The sequence below is a fragment of the Melospiza georgiana genome, chromosome 7, assembly GCF_028018845.1.
Source record: "Melospiza georgiana isolate bMelGeo1 chromosome 7, bMelGeo1.pri, whole genome shotgun sequence".
In the NCBI taxonomy this organism is placed as follows: Eukaryota; Metazoa; Chordata; class Aves; order Passeriformes; family Passerellidae; genus Melospiza; species Melospiza georgiana.
The window spans coordinates 35,684,259-35,708,629 of record NC_080436.1 but is presented as its reverse complement, the minus strand read 5'-3'; the positions used below and the strand labels follow the sequence as shown (position 1 = coordinate 35,708,629).

General features: G+C 41.6%; 1 protein-coding gene across 1 annotated transcript in view; it reads left to right on the top strand.

The window, feature by feature from the left end:
• Window positions 1-2,844: 2,844 nt before the first annotated feature.
• The window catches only part of LOC131085937 (von Willebrand factor D and EGF domain-containing protein-like), a 172,589-nt gene continuing 151,062 nt past the window's right edge, over window positions 2,845-24,371 (top strand). Inside the window, exon 1 of the mRNA XM_058028517.1 lies at window positions 2,845-2,941. Within this exon, the coding sequence (XP_057884500.1) occupies window positions 2,845-2,941 (97 nt within the window). The remainder of the gene's footprint in view (window positions 2,942-24,371) is intronic.

The window sequence follows — 24,371 nt, the reverse complement described above, 5'->3', positions numbered from 1 at the left end:
TTCCTCCCCTCTCTGCTGCTCCTCCAGGCTGCTCCATCCTCCCTGCAGAGCCAATCCATCCCCACTCTGGCATGCCAGAGGGATGTTCAGGCAAACTCTGTCTCCTTCTGACAAAGTGAACACATCTGAGTACCCAACATGTGTCTCCATCAGGGCGATTTCTGGCTGAGTCTGAAATGCTGCTGGCAGCTCCCACCTGTGACTTTTGGCATGTTTTACTTCAATATATCCATCCCCACCATTGAAATTTGATTTAATACTAGAAGGAATGGTGTCAGGGGTTCAGGGGTTCACTGTAGTTCTGTTCACAGTGAAGAGAATTGTTCCAAACATCCACTGCCCACACTTGACTACACAAATCTTCTATGGAGTTTCAGGTTCTCCTCTTATTTAGGTTAACTGTGGAAATGGTGAGAATATTTTCTGATATTTTTATGCAGGTTCTTCATGGTTTTAATTCCATTTTTAAATTTTTTTTAGAATGACATTTTAGGGGGGAAAAGAAGCCAGTGTCATTCTTTTTTTTTTTTTTTTTTTTTTTTTTTTTTTTTTTTTTTTTTTTTTTTTTTTTCTGACTTCTGTAAGGTCTTGTCCTGGATGGGGATAATGAGAAATATCTCATTGTCTGAGGTATTGCCATTGTTTGTCTTCCTGAAATGAAGGGAGCCATATCCAGCCCAGGGAAAATTCCTACTTGAGACAATGGGAAGCTTCAATTTCATCTTTACCACCCTCAAAGGCCCTTTTGATTAAAACCTGTTCAGGAGAACACAGATAAGTGGATAAGCAAGTCTTCAAAATTTTCCCTTTTCTCCTGAATATATTCCACTTACTCTTTTTTTGTTTGTTTGTTTGTTTTTTTGCCTGGCTACTTTTGTTTTCTGTAAACAGACAACTAAAAAAAGCTGGACTGATTTTGGAAAACTTTCCTTGTTGGAAATTGGTTTTGATTACCAATATTTTGGCAAGGATAAATCTCACCCTTCAACAGATTTCGTAACTGTGCCTTTCAGGCCAAAACTTAAGAATCAAAATCCACACTGGACCCCTACCAGTGCACAGAAATTGCCACAAATAATTCAAACAAGAGAAAGCCATAGAAAAGTAAATATTGTGTACTGTTAAAAACAAATTAATTTTTTCCATTTACAGGAAACAGACAGAGATCTCTTATTAAAAAATATCAGAAATACTGGACTTGGAGTCTTGGTGATCTTGAAGTAATATAATCTAAACTTCAGTGAAATAAATGGAAAAAACTTCCAAAGACTCCCAAAGGGCTACAAGTCAGGCCTGTAAAATGGCTAATCCAATGAGACTGCTAAAACCATTCTATAACAGCAAAATCCAAAATCAAAATTAGGAACAAAGATTTAGAATTTTTTTCTTAAGTAACCTGTTTTTTCCTCAAGAAATCCAAGAATAAACTCCTTGAGCATTGTAGTTAAGCCAAATGAACCCCTTTTGAAACTCCATGGCTGTACTGCAAAATATTTTTAATGGCTTGGCGTGTGATTTTCCATGAAATGCTTCTCACAGTGATTTGTGTGGAATGTTTACAGTCTTGCATAATATTTTCTTATCAGATAATCCACAATATCCTCACTTAAATAAGCAGACACAAGATAAACTTGACAAGTCAAAGAAAAGGAGTGCTGGCAGGTATGGAAAACACTGAGCAGTGGGTGGGGATGCAATATTTTCTAAATAAAAAACTGTGATTGTAAATATCAGAGTACGAAATGCAATTCAACAGCAAATTCATCTTGCTTTGCATTAAGGTGGGAACTGCACTGTCACACAATGAACTCTGTTCACATGGAATAAAAGCAGGAACCATGTGGCAGCAACAGGGCACCTTGAGAGACCAAACTTCAGAGAAATGTGATGGTGCTGATGCCTTTTTGGGGCTACCTAAAGCAGAGGCTAGATAAAATGAAGAGAATAAAAAGAATTTCTATTTATTGAAGGGCATCCAGGTACATTTTGGGCAGATGAAGCCCCCCCAGGGGCTACACCCAAAATGGAACACAGGTTTTCTTAGAAGTTTGGACCATAATATTGGGGTTAATCTTCCAATTACAGTTTCAGGTATTGAAGTTATTTAGCCCCAGTTTCTTCCCCCCTAACTCACTTTTGTTTCCATCTCTCACGGCCTGAGACAGGAAGGTGTGCTTGGTTCTCAAGCCTAGAGAGGAATTGTTGTGTCTGACCAAAATGTGAAGACAGCAGCTAATGCTCTGTGTGGAGTTTAGAGCTGTACGCTGAAGAACTGCAGGATTACAGATATATGAAAAATATAAAAGCTAAAATCCTAAGGCACCAGAGCAACCTGAGTGATGGAATTCTTTGTTTCTGTGCTCCATTCTGTCACTCTGGCTGCTGTCACACTGAAAAGCCCCTCTCATTGCTCAGACGTGACTGCAGCGATCTCCACTCAGTGCTGGCTGCTCCAAACCCTGAGGAGCAGCACGTTCCCAGCCCCAGCTCCTTTGGGATCAGCTCTCCCAGAGAGGCTCAGGCTGTCCTGGAGCTCAGGGACAAATCCAGGCAGCTGCAGCCACAGCAGCTGCAGGGACACGTGTGCTCTGTGTGTGTGTCAGTGTGTGTGGCTGGAGGGCTTCCCTCCTGGAAATTCTGGCATTAATGACACAGCAAGCCCTCTCCAAGAGAGTGCATTGAAAAGAAAGAAAGAAAGAAAGGCGGGGAGGGGAAAAAAAAAAAATATATATATATATATATATACAGGCAGGTGGGCTGATGGCTTTTCCTGCAAAGTTTAGGACTTCAAAAGTTCACTTGTAAGCAAGTGCAGATGCAGGGATAAAAGCTGCCCTGGACACTATGCAGCAGCCCCTTCCTCCCCATCAGCATCTCCAGCTCGCTGCCTGCCTCTGCCTGATTCCCTTGCTGGCCCTCAGTGCTGAGTCAGCGATATTGGGTAAGGATTTTGTGCTTTTTAATTACCTGATGGGTGTTTGGGGGATAGAGTTTGTGTGTGTTTGAAGCTGAGATGGTCTTGTTTGCGTTTACTTTTGAATGTGGGTTAGAGTGACAGGGGGCTATTATTAGAAAGTCTCTGAAATAGGATGGGAGTAAGGTTAAAATAAACACCTAAAGTAATGAAGAAGGTCACACTGAAAGCCAAGCACACAACGTATATTGATCATTACAGGATATTCTCTTTCCTTTGCTACATTTTTTTAACAAAAAAAAAAAATTTAAAACCTGTGAAAATTCTTACTTCCTTCTAGAGAAAAAAAAAAAGTAAAATTATTTAAGGAGTATACATAACATTTTCCAAAAAATGGAATAAATGAAACAAACCATAAAAGAAGAAAAAAAAAAAAAAGACTTAAAATAGCAAAAATAGCATTCTATTCCTCTAGGAAAGAATTATATACACCATATATCAGAGGAACATTATAGATTAGTTAATTACACATATAATAATCATACACAGCTCTACAGCCTCTAGCAATAAAAAGTTCTTGAGTAATTTCTCTACTACTGTACACATTAAATGTGAGTCTTGTGGGTTTGAAGGGGACATAGATTTCACACGTGTGGCTTGTTTATACAGCTTTATTAATTGAACACAAAAATACATTGAGAATCATGTTAGACATTATTCAGCTAGTGAAAACTGACTTAATAAAAGAAACTGAGAAAAGCAAAGAGCGTAGTGCTGTGAGTGATTATGGGTTCAGCCTTGGCAAACTCTGCAGAGGCGCTCCCCTTTAAAGGAAATGTGTTGCAATATTTTACAGTATTTAATTCCAGCAGAGTCCCAACTGGTCCTAGCAGTGACTGTCAGCCAGCCCTCATTAGCTCCATGAAGATAAAACAATTTGGAGCTCTCCTCACTTGAATATCAAAGGGTCACCCAGAAAGTTCTGCAGGACTGAACTCAAAGCAAATGACCTTATCGCCTTTATCTTCAAACAGTGCCTTTAATTTCTGAAACCTTTTGAAGGGTTGCCAGTTTTGTGGAGTGTGGCAGCAACTTATCAGATAGAACAGGCTTTTCATCAGGGGGAAAGGACCTTTTAACTCCTGGTAACTAAGTAACTGTATTTTCCACTGTACTTTTCCTGCTGCAGGTAATATGTATGGACACACTCATTAAACTGGGAACACAAAGGAATTAAGTATTGTGCTGTCTCTTAGGTGATGCAGAAGGATTTATCAAGCTTGTTGTAAGGTTTTTCTTTCCATAAAGTGAACTTGGAGTAAATGGAACTGCTCAAAAAAGTTTACATGCTGACAGATTGGGCTGTGAAATTACAAGGATATTAACAGAGCCATATGCTGTTTACTTTTGTACTCTAATAAACCTACTAATCCCATAAGAATTTAATGGTGAATAAGAAAGATCTGACCAAAGAGCTCTTTGCAGATGCTGTCTTTAAAAAAAAAAAAAAAAAAAAAAAAGAAGATGAAAAAGTAATTTAAAGACTAAGGAAGAACTTTATAATCTTCTGCACTCTTAATTTAGGTAATGAAGCTCCCTGTGAATGAGGGAATTCTCAATATTTGGGGTTTTTACATTAAATCCCAAGACTGAGAAACACAAAAATGTTACCAGCAATACCCATAGCTACTCTCTATTACAGGACTAAGCACCAGGGACAAAAGCAACTCAGTGAATCACAGATGTGGGAGGGCTGACACAGCACAGCTTGTCAGACTTTTCTGAGAAGAAATTCAGTAAATAAGTCAGTCAGGAGAAAAAGGCAATAGATTTTTTTACAGTGGTATCTTACAGAAAAACATTTATCTTAAAACAGTTGCTTGTAACAACACCAGCAAAAAGGAATTTCTCCCCATCCCCTCTGGAGCCTTTTCATAATGTACAGCTGAGAAAGTTTTTAATTTGGATTTGAGTTTCCTGCAAAGGTACCCTTGAAACTCCCAAAATCCACTGGGGCTTCACTGCAAGGTGTTACATATGTAATAAACTCAGCTACAATTAATTGTTTGCAAGTTTGCTCCTGTGGGTTTCCCTCAACTCTGAAACACATAAGAAGAAATTTGAGCATATCCAGAGGTGGAGAAAGAGAAAAGAGAGGATGGTGCCAGGGGAAGGGCAGGTGCCTACAGCCAGCATGGAAAGGTGGTGTATTTTCCAGTGACCCAAGTGGTCTAATTTGATTTAAGAAAGTAAATGGAAGTAGTCAAAATATGGAAAATAGTCAAAATGGAAATAGGCAAAAACCACTCAGTATATCTTGCAATCACACGAGCCCTGGTCTTGTTTCGTACAGGAGTGAAATGAAAATCAGAGTATCTAATTTGCTTTGTGTTCTACCCACAAGCAACCCCTGATTTCACTGTGATTTTCTGCTGCAAAACCCGAGTGCCATGGGCTGGGCTGTCCACCCAGAAAAAAAAAAACTCTGCTGGAGCTCAGAAGGCATTTCCCCATGAGTATTCCAAAAGGAACCAATCAAACTATTCAGGACTTCCCTCACCTGCTTCAAGTACCTGCCACAGGTGACAAACTCTCCCATGCCTTGGTCAGGCTCAGACATTCCACACAGATCTCCAGCATCACCAGGGAGCCCCAGGGCTTCTTCCACCTCAGGGTCCCTGAGCAGAGAGGGCTCTGACACCCAGGATCTGCAATCCCCGGAAACAGCTTACAGGGATCATTCCTGTGCCTCTGGAAATAGCCCTGGGATTATTCTGCCTCTGTGGCTTTGCTCTGTGGCTTTGCACAGCAGACATTCACAAGCAAACAACAACCCACTGAAGGCTTTCCTGTGGAAGTGGAGCCAAGAGCCCTGCCCATGCCAGAAAAATAGTACTAAGGGAGAGGAACAACCTTTACCATATGTTTCTCTCCCAACATTAGTTTTAGTCATCAAAAGTTGTTTACACACTAATATTTTATTTTCCTCTTTTGACATTTTTTCAATATTAAATACCACTGTGGCCTCACTGTCTGGAATTATCACAGAGTCCCAGAACAGTTTGGGTTGGCAGGGACCTTAAAGACCACCTGGTTTCAACTCTCCTGACATGGGCAGGGCTGCCACCCACCAGATCAAGCCACTGGCCCAAATTAAGCCAGTTTGTATTTTTTAAACTAAGATAGAAATCTGAATTTATCTGATTTTGTGCTGTCAAAGGGAAGCAAGGCCTGATTTCTGCTTGCTGATACCTTTTTCGTTCCACTCCTTTTTACCTGAGGGACAAGGGCTCTGCCACTTCAGGGAAAGTTCATTCATAAGGAAGGCAAAATTGGGCACTGTTTCAGTTTAGGGGTGAGGGAATCTCTGTCACCTTCATTTATTGACTCTCCTGACCTGTACTGGTGTGCCACCATTGCATTTTAGAACTCTGAAATTTTCAGGGAAGTATTTTTCGGTCACACATTTGCTTTTTAATCTTCTGATGAAAATTAATGATTGTCTTCAAAGTTATACAGGCTCAAAGATATGCTTGGTGTGAGAGGGCTGTCTCTCATCTGCATCTCCCAAGGATTTGCCAATTTCCCATTACCCTGCCAAACATGTGATCTGTTTAAACCCCTTAGCAGCTATTTACTACTCTGCCCTGCGCTAAAATTGAGAATCAATTTATTACACACTGCTCATAACAGTATAGGACATCCATGGCCAAAATATTTCCTCTAATGGTCCAGCTCCTCAGAGTTATTTTGTCTCAGGATGCCAGACCTGAAGAAGCATCGTGCACATCCAGCTCCCCTGGCAATCGATGGGAGTGGAGACAAATCAGTGTTGGCTGCTGGGCTGACAAGACAGATCCCTGCAGAGAGGGAGCACCATCCCTCTGCCTCCCTGATGGCATGGGCACCTGCACTGCCTCAAGGTCACGAGCAAAACCCTCTGCTGAGGCTGAGAGGGGTCCCAGGAGTCACAAGCCAGCCCCATCAGCTCTGGCGTGGCTCAGAACTGGCACAAAAACTGTAAATTTGAGGGCAATAAAAATGCTCAGCCCCTTGCTACTCTCCCTGTAAGGCCTAAGTCAAATGGCCACACACAAACTTGAGGGGACACAAAGTATTCCTGGTAGGTTTTAGTCTGCTTAACAGGTTTTAGGCGGGCAGTACTTGAAATTCCCCCCAAATTCCCGTTGTTTTCAATGAGAAATGATCCATTTACCTTCCACAATGCTGTAAGTTCTTTATCATATAACTATAGTAGGAGAGCAGAAGGAAAAGTTAATCCTGAATTAGCTTCATTAGAGAGAGAATTTATCTTCCAATTGTTCCTACTTCTTCCTAGACCACTTCTGTAGCCTATTAAAATAATTTGAGCATTGGAAATTACTCTTTTCACCAGACACATTTAATCCCTTTTTTTGTGCCATAAACTTGCTGCCTCAAAAAGCTGGGAACATTGTGGAAATACCATTTTGTTGATTTTGGACTGGACTGCATCTCTTTGAAATTTTTGCTGGGATAAGTCCTCAAGGCAGCCAGATTACTGATTTTGTCTAAAAATGTGTTTCCATGGAAGATTTGTACTGACTTTTTTGGTACTTACTACCTGGATGAAGTGTTGGACATTGCCAGTCCCCTGCAGAAATGGATATTGTCTTTAACATGGTGTGCAGCACGTTGCTTGTTTAAAGATTTTGAAGCTTTTTTCCAAAGTAGCATATTTTACCTTTAGTTATGACCTTTATTAATGTCATTGTGACAGCTACATTAAGTGTTTTGCCTCAGGTAGAGATTATTTATGGTGAAATCTGAAAAAACAAGGATTAGATTGAAGAATATTTTTATCTGTCTCTGAAACAGCACTAAAGCCATATGTTAGTGCAAGTAATTGTTTGTACAGCTTTTCTGGGAAGAGTTTTCTACGTTAAGCTCTTAGGAGATTTACTTAATGAGAGTATGGACTCATTTGCTTCTTTCTGACACATCTTATTTTGATTATTCTGACGTCTATTACTTTGATTGCTGTGTTCACACTGCATGGCATCCACAGGGAGCCACCAGGGAATATTCTACATATTGAAAGGGAAAAAAAAAATTGATTGCCTAATATAGCTGAGGGATTGTAGTAGTCTGCTCTGCTCCTTTTGCTGGGTTTATATTAATTCATCGATTGAGAACAAGTTTGCTTATTCCCCTATTTTTATTTTTTTTCCCTGCAAAGCAGCTTCCAAAAGCTGGATAGCAAATTATCTGCTTACCACAGTAATGTAATGCATCTCCTGTGGTAGCTGAAGTGTTTTACAACTCAACTGTCCCTTGGCAGCTTTGTGTGCTGACTGCTTCAGTAGGAGCCCCCTCCTGAAGTGTTTGTTAATCATTTCAGCAGCCACTGCTCTTCCCCCTGTCTGTGAAATCTCTGTCATCATAACTTTGGGAAACAGTTAAATTTAAAGCAGGTATCCCAATCACATCCCATCATTTATATGCACACGCTGGTCAACTTTATTAAAACACAGTTCCTATGAATTTGGTTAATAGAAGCTTAACCATTAAGAGATTATTAAAAACAAACCAAAAAAAAAAAAAAGCAAGAGCAAGAAAGGCACCCAAAGAAAATCTTCAAGTGATATCAAAATACATCCAAATGTTCTCTTGGCAGCCAGTACTCTTTTAGCCCACTGGTTTACCACTAAGCCATTAAAAACAAAACAAAACAAAAATACAAAACAAAAACCAACTAAACGACCAACAAAAAACCCTCATGGAATTTTATCTCACTGATATCCTGATATCACCTGCAGGTCTGTATGAAGAGCAAAGGAAGGTAAAATTCAAGCAGCGGCTTATTCAACACCTAAGCTAATGTTTTGTTAGTCATAACTAATTAAATAAAAATTTCTTTAGAATTAGCATTATTAGACTTCACTGCACCCATCAGATGTGTTATTTGTTGATCTGGTCCAGGTACTAGATCAGACCAATTCACAAACATGATTCAGAATTTGCTTGAATCTTTTTTGTCCCTTTCCTCCAATTATTTACTTTACAATCATCTGTGGGCTTGCTATAAAACTCCATGTCTGTGACTCAGCCTCCCTCAACAGCACAGCACAGATGCTTTGATTCACCCAGGCTAAATTATCATCAGCTCTTTTCTTAATGGACTAGAGGAAAAAATGTATAAAAATTCACAAAGCCATTTGCTCTGTTTTTCTATTAGATGTTAAGATTAAAGCTGGCAACAAAGACATAAGCAGGATGAAATCCAATTAATTTGTTGGTTTCCTTCTGCAAGAAATAGAAGGAAAATGAAGAGCAGGCCATTTCCTATCTCACTGTACCTGCAACTCCTTCTTCAAATGCTAAAATACATGGACATTTGATATTCTGAATATGTATAAAGCAGGATAAAGGTTTAAGAAATCTATCCTTTCCTTTAGCTAGCCCAGAAGTTTTTGCATCCAACAGAGTCTTGTGAGTGCCAGACACCCACATCCCATAAACTTCCTGGAGCATTTGGGCTCCTTTTCTCCCATATTATCCTTTCTCCCATATTACCTTTTAATATGGGAGATATTATCCCATATCTCCCATATTATACTTTTCTCCCATATTATCCTTTATTATCCTTTTCTCCCATATTATCCTTTATTATCCTTTTCTCCCATATTATCCTTTAACTCACAACTGTTAAATATACAAACCCTCCAGCTTCAGATAATTTTCAGTCTTTTGCAAGGTTTATTTTTTTTCCAATTGATTATGCAGCAGAAATTCCCTGGGAGAGCTGGAGTGCCCCAGAGCATTCCCAGGCTGGAGCAGAGATGCTCTTGGCTCCCCCTGCCCTCGCTGGGTGTGGGTTCAGGGCAGGACAGGCTGTGCCATCCCCTGTGGGCTCAGCAAACGCCCTCACAGGGCTCAAGGAAGCTTTGCCATTCCCTTGGGGACTCACAGCACATGGAATTTCTCAGTGCTGGATGTGTTCAGGATGAGGTTTGCCTCAAGCCCTGTCCTGGTGTGAAGGCTTTGGGCTCTCAGCTCTGATGTGTTCAGGAGAGCTGGGCTGGGGCTGCAGGCAATCCCTGCACAGTCCTTGCATGTCCCAGAGGGATTTCACAACTCCTTGCTCCTCCTGACATGATTGCTGCCTCACAGTGCAAACAGCTCTGACATAAATCATAAATCTGCTTCCTGCCCACGCCAGTCCCTCGCTGCTTCTCTCCCTTTCCCCAACAACTGATATCTTCATCATGAAAATCCCCCACAGTTATTCCTGCTGCTTCCTAAAATCTGCTATCCACGAAGATTTCCTGTTCTGTTTGCTATTACCTCTACTCTGCATGGGTGTGGAGACACTTTCTCTCATTAATGCACCTCTGACAATGTTATCCATCTGCTGTTTCCAAACAACTTCATCTTCTGTCTTAGACCTGAGCTTGCAGTTTTCCTCCTGAGAATACCAAGCACCCCCATGAGGTGCTGGAAGGATGTGAGGGGACCTGGAGAGCTGTCCTTGGTCAACCCCACCCTGGTCCCAAGGCACAGAAACCCTCACAAGGGCAAAAAACTGTGTGGGAATAAGGCAGGAGCTTCTTCACCATTCAGAAAAGCTGGAGGCAGAAACCCTAAGTACCTGATTAGCTGGAATACAACCTGCTCTGGAAACAAAAAATCTGGGGTTTATGGTAGCATCAGGTTTTACTTTTTAAGACCCTTAGAAGACAACTTTAGGTTGTTTTCAATGGGGCTAAACTGAGTATGGAACTAAAACACTGCAGTCCTAAAAAAGGTGGCACAGGTGGGGACCTGAGGACAGGGAACATCCCTCTGGCCTCCAGAGTTATCCCTGCTTCATGCAATAAGCACAGCAATTAGTGCTGCAGAAATGCTGCAAGAAAAATCATTGTCACGAAAAATAAACCTCACAAATCCACCCATTAATTTGGGGTTTTGCCTCTGAATTCCATCACTGCTGTTACAGCCCAGCTCCTCACTATAATTATCTGCATTATTACAGGTTATGTGACTGCCCAAAGAGCTCCTGCTTCAGCAGGAGCAACCACTGCTGTTCCACACAGAGAGCTTTTCTTCTGTCTGATTGCTGCAGACAACTGCAAACATTTGGAAATTTGAATATTTTTCCACTGAGACATAACCAGGAGAGCCCCAAAGTGTTAACTGATATTTTGTTGATGACTGCTGGCAGGACAGATGTTGTGTTTGAGGATACAGGAACAACTGGATCAATCTCTTCTGCCACAGACAGGTGCCCTCAGAGCTGCTCCATCGATTATGCCACAGAGAAGATCTTATCTGAACTGCTTCACTTTCTATTAACAATTAAATACATCTTGAAATGAGGGCTTTGGTGTCAGTGTCCCATGTGTTCAGTAAAGGTATAAATACCTGTGATGGACAGCAGCTTCAATCACTCTATGGCATAATGTATATATGCTATTTATAAAAAATAGTAATAAAGCAGTTCTGGCATAGTTAGATGAGTAAATAGACCAATCATCAATAGATCAATACATGTTATTTTGGTCAAACCTTATGCTCAAGTGCATGAGCCTTCAAATTCTTCCTTTCCTAACATAAAACCTTCACTAACAACGAAATTTTCATTCAAATTTCTATATAAAGTTTCATTAACAGCATGTAAAATAAACAACACTTAAAATTCCTGACCAGCTCTAACCACAACATACTTTTTATTTTTTTTTTCAGAAGAATGTACAAGCTGAATAAAAGGGGCAATACATTTCAATTTTAGTAATGATACTTGTTTGTGAGTCCCTAGCAATGCAGAAAGGAGTGATTTATGTTCATTTGTGCTTGGGAAGCAATGCCTTAAAACACCAATTTTCAACTTCTTTGTTTTAATCAGAGGTCCTTTTATGCCAAAAGAAAGCCATGGATTATCCTGCACCCCCTATTGTTTCATGCTTAAGGGAAGGTATAAGGCAACTAGATATTTTGCATGAAGAAAAAGGGATAAAGAGAACCTGATTTCTACTTTACAAAGAGCATCATTTTGCTTAAAGGACAGGACTCCTTAATTTGGGATGTTCTGGAAGAGCCCGGAGCTGGGGCAGCAGGCACAGCAGACAGGGATATATTGGAGCAATTTCTCTGTGAAGGGCTGGGGGCTCTTGGCTTATTTTTGACATGAGCTGAAATCTGACATCTCAAGAGCCCTCATAACTTAAATAATATTTCAGCCTATAAGATATTCCTGGGAACACCCATTTCCTAATATCAGAGGCTCTGAGCAAGGGGCTGGAAATATATTCCCTGCATCCAGAGTGGGCAGCTGTGGATTACAGAGGCTGCTCCTGATCTTGCTCTTTATTCATTTCCAATAACTTCTTCAAGGCCACGAGCTTATTCCTGCTCTTTAAAGCCACCTTCATTTCCTAAAGTGTTGCCTAGCACTAAAGTGCTCTGTTAAGCTGCTGCCATGTTTTTCCATTCTGCTAGAAAATATTGTTCTATATAGTTTGATTTTAAGAGTGCCTTCTGGCATCCATTTGGGGAAAAGGCACTACATAAAAGCAAAATCAATACAAGGGACAGTTATATTTCCTGAGCTTTTTCATTAGCTGTAAAATATATACATTCAAGGAGGGAGGAGGAAAGAATGTCATTTCTACCCAAAGTGAAGGAGGACAAGACAAAGCGTGGGAGAACTTGCATGAATGTTCACTGATGGCAGCACAGGCTGTGCACAGGCAGATCTCTGATCTCAGCACCATCCAAACACCCCCAAAAACACTGGTCTCTCCTGTGACAGGCACCAAGCCATTGGAAAAATGCAGAAATAGATCTATTTTAAAAAGAGATTGATCCCTTGATTTGTTTGTAATGTTTGTTAAAGCCAAAATGAACATTGGCTGAATATTCACAGGTAAACTTTGCCTTTGTTCAGTACCAAGAATTTGGCTTGGCATCATTTTATTGTTCTTTTCTTCATTCTTTCTCAAATCTCCACTGAACTCCACCCATGTTATCTTTGCTATTATCCCCCAAAATATTAATCTTTTGACCTGAGCATACTGTCCTTGGCTAAGTCCTCATCACCTCAGTGATAAATTTTCTAAGATTTGCAAGCAAAGAGCTGGAACAAATTCTGAAAAACTGTAATCTGTATTTCTACAATTTTGAACTTAAAGATATTGTACTAAGTTTTTATCAGAATCAAATCATTGCTGCATGGTTAAAGCCCAGATGAAAAATTAAAATTCAGACTGCTAAATGAGCCAGTATTCTGACACAGGTTACCAAACCAGAAAGGCAAATATCTTATTTTAGCTTGGAGTAAAATTTCAAATCACAGTGTCCATTCAGTATCAGCATGCAATTATGGGAGTGAGGCATTGAACACAAACCTATTTTTTTTTCACTCTCTTTTTTTAATGCAGGCCTTCTACAATGGCATTTTCATTAGCAGGAAATACCTGTTGTCTGTAGAAAAATAATTTGTCTTGCTTTTTGAAGACTAAATTACCTTCTCTAAAAGATTAGCTGAAAACCACTGTAAAATTCATAGGCATTCCACGTTAAATAACAAAAGTTTTGCTTCTTTCTGGTGACCCCTAGTGATGCATTTTGTGAGAGAGTTCAAGAGTAAACCCAGCATGTTATTTACTTCTGCAAGGCAGATAAGGCATCTGGAAGATTTTATCTGCGTGATTTTGCCACTAGCCCATAATTCAGGGAACTGGAAAATAAAGGCCCAGGAAAGTTATCAGTGTGGGATTGTTGATTTGAAACCCAAGTGGAGCTGGGGAGGAACGTGAGCTGGCAGGCACAGACAGCACCAAGCAGCATCTGTGGGGCAGCCCAAAATCAGTCTCCTGGGTTTAAGGGACCGCTTTCATCACGTGCTTATCACCAAGGAGGTTTTACACAGCTCTGCCCATATTTGCCTCACGATCTCAGTGTCGCAGACATCTTTCATGAAAAATCTTTTCTTTAGGATTTTTCCTCCTGGGAAGCCGAGAAGCCTCAAGAACAAAATGTAAACATCGATTCTCCACTGCTGTAGAATGCAACAGGTGGATCTTTGATTGGCCCATGTTGGTTGTTTGTAATTAATGGCCAATCACAGCCCAGCTGGCTCAGACAGAGTCCAAGACACAAGCCTTTGTTATCATTCTTTGCTATTCTATTCTTAGCTAGCCTTCTGAGAAAATCCTTTCTTCTATTCTTTTAGTATAGTTTTAATGTAATATATATCATAAAATAATCAATCAGCCTTCTGAAACATGGAATCAGATCCTCATCTCTTCCCTCAAACCTGAGACCCCTGTGAACACCATCACATAGCAGTGCTGTTATTTAAAGAAGCTCCCATCCTGTTTTGCCTCCTCTCAGGGCTCTCAGTGAGGTAAGACAGTGAAACAGACAAGAATTGGGCAGCAAAATGGGAGAAAAAGCAGCTGTTGAGAAGAATTTAATTTTTATTTTCACAGATATCCAACACAGAGATCAAAACTCATTTCAAGCTTATTTATTTCATGAGGGTGCAGCAGAAGGATGCCTCTGTCCCTGTTTGCCTGGCCGTTCTATTCCATGACTGAGAGGCAGAGCTGGCTGAGCAGCAAATCCAGCAGGAGAGAGCTCCAGGCTGTGTCCCAGGGAAGGGCTGGGTGGTAGCCCCCAGCCAGCCCTGCCCTGCAGTCTCACGCTGTGGCCCATACAAACAGAATTCACAGAATTCACAGAAATGAAGGTTGGAAGAGACCTCCAAGATCATGGAGTCCAACCCATGACCCAACACCTCAACTAAACCCTGGCATCCAGTGCCACATCCAGGCTTTGTTAAACACACCCAGGGATGGGGATTCTACCTCCCCAGGGAAACCATTCCAGACCTTTATCACCCTTTCTTTAAAAACTTAATCATAGCAGCAAGGTGGAACTTCACATTTTTAGCAGGCTTTGTTGCATGTCTCTGTACCCTGCTCAAACAATTGAGTCTTGGTTTGATAGTACACGAAAATAGAAGAGTGTGTGTGTCTAATTTTAAACTTGTGTTATTTAACATGCAATACCATGGGAAATTCAAGGCTGTTGGTCCTGTCCAGCTCCACTGATTTTCACTGGGAACAGAACAGCCTTACAGTGAACAGAGCTTGGCTCATTTTTTCATTGTAACAGCTGTCCTCAAACTCATTTTCATTAAAAAAACATTGAGATCAGCCTTACATGTCACAGATTCCCCTTTGCATAGTTTTACATTTTTTTCTCCTGAATCAACCTATTGAAAAAATAACATTTATCATCTTGATGTCTGAATTGCCAAGGCAAAGGAAGGCAAGAAAATTCCCCTTCTGTTTTTATAGCAGAAAATTTATTGCAGGTTGCCAGAATCTGGAGTGATTAAGTCATATTAAAGACATTTCTGTCTCCTGAAATTTTATATTTGGTTAAAGAACACAGTTTGATTTTGTATGTGACAATATTTCTTCACTGTAATACAAATATTTCTGTCCTTCCCCAATGGGTCACAATGAAGTCAATAAAATATGCACAGAAGAAATGCAAGCAGCATTTGGCTCAATATAAAGATTGATATTGTAACCACCTAAAAAAAGTACTTTTTATCATCATAAGTCTCTCCTGGTTTTTTATAGTTTTCAGTGAGCAAAACAATCCATCATACTTGAACTTCATACACAATCCTGGAGCCAATATTTAGTACAAGTCAATTTTTAATTATGATATTTTTATAAAATCTACAATTTATTTCCTGACTTTGTAAAACACTTTAAACAGCAAGTCATGGATATAAATTATGCAAATCTCAAGGGATCCCAGATTCATTAATCTGACTGGATTTCACAGCAAAGCAGAACACAGCACAATTGCCTGGCTCTCCCTCTGACACCCCAGAGCAGCAAAGATGGGTACAGCACTGAGGCACAGTGGGAAATCACCATTTTCCTTTACAGCAGACTGGTTTTTTAACCTTTTGAATCAAGTGCTTTGAATACCTCTTGCACTCTCGTTTTTAGGGCTAAAGGAAAATGGGTCTTTTAACAGTGAAAGTGTCACAGACATATTTTATGGAAAATCCTTTCCTTAGGATTTTTCCTCCTGAGAAGCTGAGAGGCCTCAGGAACAAAATGTAAACAATGGTTATCTGCTGCTGTGGAATGCAACAGGTGCATCTGGGATTGGTCTCATGTGGTTGTTTCTAATTAATGGCCAATCACAGTCAGCTGGCTCAGACTCTCTGTCCGACACGAGCCTTTATCATTCTTTGTTATTCTATTCTTAGCCAGCCTTCTGAGGAAATCCTTTCTTCTCTTCTTTTAGTATAATTTTAATATAATATATATCATAAAATAATAAATCAAGCCTTCTGAAACATGGAGTCAGATCCTCATCTCTTCCCTCATCCTCAGACCCCTGTGAGCACCATCACAGTGAAAGGAGTACAAAGGTTCTCATCTGCAGTACTGCACCAAGAGCAGTGAACCCCTACTCCAAACACTGAGTTTACAGTCAGCCTGTCCATGAACTTTTGGCTGTGCCATTCCTGCAGACAGCCACAGCCAATCCTGCTGGCAGCAGAAGGAAATCTGCCCAGGAGGGCTGAGAGCCCTTTGGGAGCAGCAGCCCCGTGCTGGCTTCTCCCCGACTTTCTGCTTTGAAGGGAAACCAGAAATGCCACTTGTGCCAAACCCCTTCCCCATGGCCTTTTAGTGCCACAGCCCAGAGGCTGCAGAGCTGCTGGAATGGCTTTTCCCCCAACCTGTGTGGAGCACAAACTCTCTTTTCTCCTTCCCATCTGCCATTCTGCTCCTGTCCCAGGCCATCTCTCCTCTCCACACCCAGCACCTGCTCCTCTCACTTAAGCCAGCTTGTCTGTGCCTCCTTTAAAATAATTTTTTTGTTGTTTTTCAGCTGTTGTCTCTTTTGGTGGCCACCCCAGTCCTGTCCAGCTGCTGTCTCTTCAGGCACAGCTGTGCTGGCTCCATCCCCATCCCCTCCTTTGTGTGCATGGGCATGGCCTGCATCCTTCTGGAGCATTCAGCTGTGGCAAGGACAACAACACAGAGCAGGGATGAGTGAGGATAATTTTTGCTCAGGCACAGGAGAGAGAATCACAGGATTTAGCCTGTGTTCTTTAATAAAAAGAGCATTTTGTGTGTCTCTATTTATTTAAAAGTAGGATGGGGTTATTGTCTGGGTCTCAGGCTGCATGAACAGACACCACCCAAGCTCCTGTAGACCAAAGAGAGGAGGGACTATTGGAAGGCAAAGCACCCTGGCTGTTAATCCTTTCCAGCTTCTCTTGCTCTCAGTGCCTTTCCTTTCACTTTGTGAAAGTCTGTGCAGGAGACCAGCAGGTGAGAGGGAGCAACTGCAGCATCTGAGGCTGTTTGCTAAAATGGAGAGTAGAGCTTAAAAAAAATAAAAATCCAATGGCTTTTTTACCTTTCCTAGGGGACAATTCCCACACACTCCATTCTTTTTTCAGCACTTGAAACAGTTTCTCTTCCTATTTACAGAGTAAGAGATACAGTCTGTGCTTCAGTTCATATTTTCTGAACTTCAGATGCTCTTCTCCATATTCAAATATCTCACAGGCAATGCATATCCTTATTTATACTTCTTATATTAACCCAGTTACATGGTGACTATAAAATTCCATAATAAGAAATAAGAGCTCTCATTGCACATTCACAAAGCCCTCCAAAGAACAGAGGAAGAACAGGCCATAAGCCTCATAAATCCAACTTAATTTATTCATAGGAAGAGTGTAAAAATTGGATATTTTTATATTCCAGGATATTTATGATGAGATGGTGAATGTATAAACCTTCCCCAACAAATAATTCAATAATTGATGATAAAATAACAAAATAGATAACAGGTTTCAAAATACTTGCATCAGAGGAGTAAAATATTGTAAACAACAACATGGTTGGTAAGCATTCAATCAAATCTGCAGTGGGTGAGGGCAAGAATATATTTTCAAAACTTCCAGAGCTCTCTGATCCCCTGATCCAGAATCTTCCAGCTTCAGTGTCTGCAGCAGTATGCAGACATTTTCCTTTCATTAAATATAACCAAATAACCTGGGGAGAGAGATTCTTGGATCATGGTCATTTTTGGTCTCCAGAAAGTTTTTCAGGCATTATAGCCACAAGAGAAAGAGGGTGGTAGGAGAGACCTGTTTTCCCAGTCAGTGTGGCTGGGGGTATCTCTGGGTTTTTGCTTTCCACACAGAGGACTTGTTTTGGTCACACCCATGTTCTGAGACAGAGAAAAGAGAGGATTTGGCCAATGCCAGCACACAGAGCTCCCTCAGTGCCAGGACAGAAGCCCCTCCTGAACCAGCCATGCCATGGCTCTTGCTCGGGTCAAGTCCCTTGCTATAGAGGCAAGGGACAAATCCATCTTGGAAAAAAGATATTTTGCTCAAATCATCTAGATCTTTACCTTTCAAAAGAAAGAAATTCCCTGTTTTCCACCTCAAATATGTTGACAGATGTTGCTCTGAAAGCAGATGTTTTCACCACATTCTCCCCTACCCAAGTTCCCCTCCCTGCTATGCACATATCAGCAGCACAAAATGCATCCTCGCTTTCCCTTTTGCTAGGCTAAGCAAATTAATTTCAACCTATACTTTAAAAGCAAGCTCTTCATTCTCCTGATTATCCTAATAGCCTTTCCCACTGCTTGTGCAAATCAGAACAAGCAGGCAGGGATCCAAATGAGCTCTGTACAGTGGCACTAATTTAACTGTTGCTCTACTGTATTTCCAGCACTGCTTTTCACATTGCAGTGGGAGCAGTCACCTTGTGTTCAGATAGCACAGCCTTTTTTTATTGACCCAATTCTATTGTTAATTCTCAGGCTTGCTAATGTACTGCTCTGCCCTGGGAGTGTTCAAGGCTCATTTGTATGTGAGCAGGACTTAAAAGGATTTTTGGAGATGGTTCTGGATAGCTGTGTATAAGACATGTGCCTGCTCAATTCAATGGGGTTTGCTGGAGGAAGGAGGGAAATGAATGTGCAGCAACAAAAGGAAATTCTGTGACTCAGCTAGAAAGGCAAAAAGCAGGAATCCAGTAAATATCAGTCTTTAGGTGTGGAGAGCCTGGTTCAGTTCCCAGGCTTGATTTTGTAAATAACTAGGTTCTCAGACACCTTTTCTATAAACAATAAGATTCTCAGACAGTCTTCCCATAACAGGCAAAACATTCTGTCCTTGGGCTCTCTGGGAACAGATAGGAAGGTTTTGAGAACTTTTCATATCACAGTGAGAACGCTGGTCCTGTTTTCAATAAACAAACCACAGGTATTGTAAAACAAAAGGAGGGGTTAGAGTTTTCTCTGTAACCTATTGTGAGCTTGAATTTTGCAATATGCATGAAGTTAGTTAACACTGTTATATAAAGTGGCTGATTTAATCAATACATTGAAGTCAATGCTGATCAACGACAAGGTGGGTTGGCTTCCTTCGCTTTCAACATTCAGGATAATAGCTTTCACTGCTCAGCTATTCTTCACAGGTTCCTTATCTAAAGCCTCTGTGGCACTCACTGAGGAGGGAGAATTCAACCCAGGAGCCTCACAGGAGAAAAGGATGCACACTCTAGGCCCACTTCTCAACCACTCAGCAATTATGAATGGTTTTTCTTGATCATTTAGATTAGATATCAAGCAAAGAGGGCTTTCCTCTCTGGAAGCAAGGTTCGGATTTACAGTATTTCTGCTCATAGAACCTATTTCTCCCATTTAAGATTGTTCAAGTGTTTTTGTCAAGGTCAGTCTTCTGTCAGGGGCCAACAATGCAAAATTTGTGCTTGCGTGATTTTGTGTGATTATGAAATCCTCTCGCTGCTCTCAGAAACTGCAGTACAGCAATCATTCCTGCTTTGTTCTTCCCCATTTAAGTGGCTGTGAAACACTCCACAAAATGCAAATGCAGATCCTCCTGGTCCTTGCCTGACAGCAGCTTACAAAACTGATGGGGAATCTCCTCACAGCTCTGCTTTATTTTATTTTTTTTCTGCCCCAGGCATCCAGGTGAGTCTATCTTTCTCTACGAAAGATAAGAATTCCTGCTTGCCTTTTTAAAATCCAGCTTAGGGAGCAACAGCCAGCACCATCAAAGCCCCTGTAGTGTCAGAACCTGGGACATCCCTCTGGCTGTCCAGGATGGCCAAGATCCCTGCCAGGGGTCTCAGGGACCCTGGCACAGAGCCCAAAACACCTGTGGGTTTGATTATGACCCATGGAGCAAGTTACCAACCTTAGACAAAGACCTGCAAGCCATGAGAAATTAAGTAGAGTGATAGTGAATTTATCACAAGGTGAGAAAGCAGATGTTCTGGTTCAGAGCAAATTTGGGAGAGGATCCCCAAAGGGGTTCCTGTAGGAAAACAGATTCAATCAGACCCTCCCCTCCAACAAGTCCAGGAGAAACTACCTCCTTGGAGAGAGGTGGAAAGAAACTGTTTATTAAACAATAAAACAGTGTTAAACAATAAAAGCCCTTGCTGCTCCAAAAGAGATGACAAACTGAGAAAGTCCCCTCAGCTCACTCAGTCTCTGATCAGTCCCTCAGTGCTGGAAATGCCACGGCCTAGGCCCAGCCTGGTGGGCCTCAGGGGCAGCTGCCGGTGCTCTGCTGGTGTTCAGTCCAGAGCAGCTTTAAACAGGTCCAAAGAAAAGGGAAAAAGGAAAAAAATACAGTTCGGAGAACTTCTTTGCCTCAGCTAGCTAAACTAACTAACAGCAAAGGAGAGCTCTGTCCCGCTGTCTGTCCATCCACAGACAACACAGTCCAGGAGCAGGAATGTGGAGGAGTGAGTGCAGTGTCTGGAAACAAACTGCAGCTTCTTCTCTCCCCCCTCACTCCCTGGAACACGTCTTAAAGGTGCAAAACTTATTATTCAGCATAAACAGAATGAGACAATTGGGGATAAAAGCATCATATAATCAACCCATGACAGTAGATTTTGGGGTTTTTTAGAATGGGGGTTCAGGGGCAAGACAGAGGGATCTGGGCATATCCAGCCTTTCTCCTTCTTCTTGGCCTCCATCTTCTGCTGTGATGTTGGCACTTACAGATTGGTTTAGAGTAGAAGCTCACTGTCTAACATAGGTGATAGGTATTGGAAAGTAATTGTAAACATTGTAAATGTAGTTTTTAATATAAAGACATAACAGTGCCCCGGGGGCAGGCAGAATGCCTCCGTCTTGCTGAGCAGATCTCAGCAGGGCAGGAGAAAGAATTTTATAGCTAAGATAAAATGAACAACCTTGAGACCAAGAAATGAAGAGCCCTGACTCTTTCTCCAAGCACTGGGCTGGGAAAAGAGACGTTGGAAGTTTTCTCTGAGTCACTCTGAGCAGCTAAAGATCCCAACACTGTGGTTTGCCTGCCTCCACCTCCCAGAAGAACATGCCATCCACAGGTCTAGGAGGGACCTTTTTCTTTCCAAAGTCAAAGAGGGGTTTTGAAGCAGCAGAACAACAATCCCGTAAGCCCAGACGGCCTCAGAGATCACCACAAGTCCCTTCTCCCTTGCTGTGTATTAAATACAGGAAAGTCAGACTAAATACAGACATGTTGAACTAAAACACCTCTTTCTAGAGTGAATTAGATAATAATTTTACCCAAGAGCTGAAGTTGAAGATTACTTATTGCTGTCTGGTGTCTGCAGAGAGCCACAGTTTCATCTTAATGATGCTCTGGCATTCTCACTCCAGCCCTCAGCAAGCACTCACAATTAACATAAAAAGGGTGCTTCTTATGCATTAGTTTCTGTATTTGACTTGAAGAGGCAGATGAATAAAAGTAAATATATGTGAACTGTTAAACCATGGGGCTCAATATGGTTCTGGAAACAGGAGATGGAAGTTTTAATTGCAGACAGAAAGATTTTGAGATCACTGAGCTGGCCTCCACCCGACACTAATGGCTGTGGTTTCCCAAATCAAACCCTAGAATTTACAGCCAGGCTCAGCACCCACTCTGCTCAGATCCTTTTCCACAAGCAGTAATGACCACTAATGAAACAGCCAAAAGCCCAGGTGGCTCTCCTGCAAATGTACATTTCAGAGCCCCAGACCTGATCCTGCAGCTGCCAGCTTCACCCTGGGAAAACCATTAGCAGCTGGCTTCACGTCTAGGAAAAGAAAATGAAATATGTTGCATTTTCACAGCCATCAATCAGCAGATGCAGTGCCAGGAAAGCTTCATAATGATGTAGATATCACCAACTGACTTTGCAAAAAAGAAATAAAAAGTATTTTTTGGAGGAAAACGTGTGCAAAAAAACCCAACAACAGATGAGCTCAGTGTGCACCTTGCTTGAGCAGGAGAGGATTGAGGTCACAAAGCACCTCCTCAGCCAGACAGTGCTCACCCTGCTCCCTAAGGATGGCAGCAGGAGGGCACATTTCAGCCTCAGCACCTCCTCACTGGAGCCATGGCAGGGGGCTCAGCCCCAACCTCACATGATTAAAGCAGTGTCTTTTCCTGCCCTGCTGAGCTTTCTATTATTCTGTGGAGAAGAGAGTTCTGAGAGCAGAAAACCTTAAAATGGAAAAAAAGATGGAACTTTAGAGTTGCACAATGATGCAAGTGAGCCCAGAAATAAATTTAAAGAAAAAAAAAATCAATGAATAAAATGTCACTTTTGGCATTTGATTGGGTTTCGTTCTTCTTAATGTTCTGCAAAATGGCTGAAAATTATCAGCAGCTTCGCTGCTCCTAAGTGTTGTATTTCCAAATGGTTTTTTCTGCTTTTACCCCTTTTTATTTATTATCTTCACTGTTTTCCTGAGAGAGACACTGCAATGCCTGGCATGACTCATGCTGTGAGCAATCCTTCTGTGAGAACTGAATGAGAACAGGCTGATAACAAGGGTGATTTCATTAAAAAGAGCTCAGCCCGGTGGTGACTGCTTCCACGGGATGTTATTGAAATTGTGCATGCAGAACCCCAGCTCTGTCATATTGGCTCAGCTCATGTTTTCCACGGCACGGGAGAAAGTCCCTTTGTCAGTTCAGTGGAGAAAGGTTGGAGATGATTGAGGTAAAGCAGCAGGAGGAGACCAATGTGATTAAGTCACACGGCCAACTGCCCATGTACAACACAGTAATGGAGGGGAAAGCAGAGGGCAAACTAAAATTGAGTCAAAAGGACACAGGAGACAAGAGGCTGCACATACAGGACATGGAGAGGGTGCACAGAGGGCTGGTTTGTACAGCAGGCAGAGTGCAGGATTGCCATGCCCTGTATTCAGAGATCTGTTAATATTGATGGGAGCTCTGCACTCACTGATGCTGGAATGGACAGTCTGTTAAGTGAGCAGGCATGGAGAGAGGCATGTTTAATTAATTTTACAGTCATGAGCAGAAAGGTCAGATGACAGCCTGTGAGTAAAATCCCCAGCAGCCAGATTGGACAAGAGGATTTTTTAAAAAGTACAAGGAAAAAAAAAGTATTTGAGAGGAAAGAAAGGTCAAGTCTGAACTCACTCTGGTGGCTGTTCACACCTCTCCAGCAGAAAATAAGGTCTTAATTTTGCTGCAGGTCACCAGGTAAGAACAGCCTTATTGCAGGAGATCCTGGTCACTTCAGAGACAACATGGTTCACTTTAATTGTTCCCTCTGGGTAGAGCAGTGCAGATACAAGGCACAAAACAGAGCTCACATGAGACCTGGTACCAGCACTCAGGAGAGCAGCCCTGCCTGGCACAATCAGAGACCCACCACTCACCTGAGCAGTGGAAATGGCTACAAATGCATGTGTTCACTGAGAATATATTCATTATTCTCTCCTTTGCCAGTGGATAAGCATGGAACAGTGACAGTTGGAGGTACAATCCCAGGCAAGAGGGAAAGGCCCAACTCCTTCCAAGGCAAGGAAGGACTCAGCATCCTGAGGAAGCTGACAGGACAATATCTGGCTATTCCTCATGGCCACAGATGGTGGAGAAAGAGGGAGAGCAGCCTGAGCAGGGCTGGAATAGTGTTAGCCATGATTTAAGGGCTGAGACACCTTGTCTGGGAGATCATTGTTCACAAAACTCCTTCACCCTGAAGAAGCTGACTGTCGTAGACATCTTTTCTGGAAAATTCTTTCCTTGGGATTTTTCCTCCTGAGAAGCTGAGAGACCTCAGGAACAAAATGTAAACAATGGTTATCTGCTGCTGTGGAATGCAACAGGTGCATCTGGGATTGGTCTCATGTGGTTGTTTCTGATTAATGGCCAATCACAGCCCAGCTGGCTCGAACGGAGACACAAATTTTTGTTATCATTCATTCTTATTCTAGTCTTAGCTAGCCTTCTGAGGAAATCCTTTCTTCTATTCTTTTAGTATAGTTTTAATGTAATACATATAATAAAATAATAAATCAGCCTTCTGAAACACAGAGTCAGATCCTCGTCTCTCCTCTTATCATAAGACCCCTGTGAAAA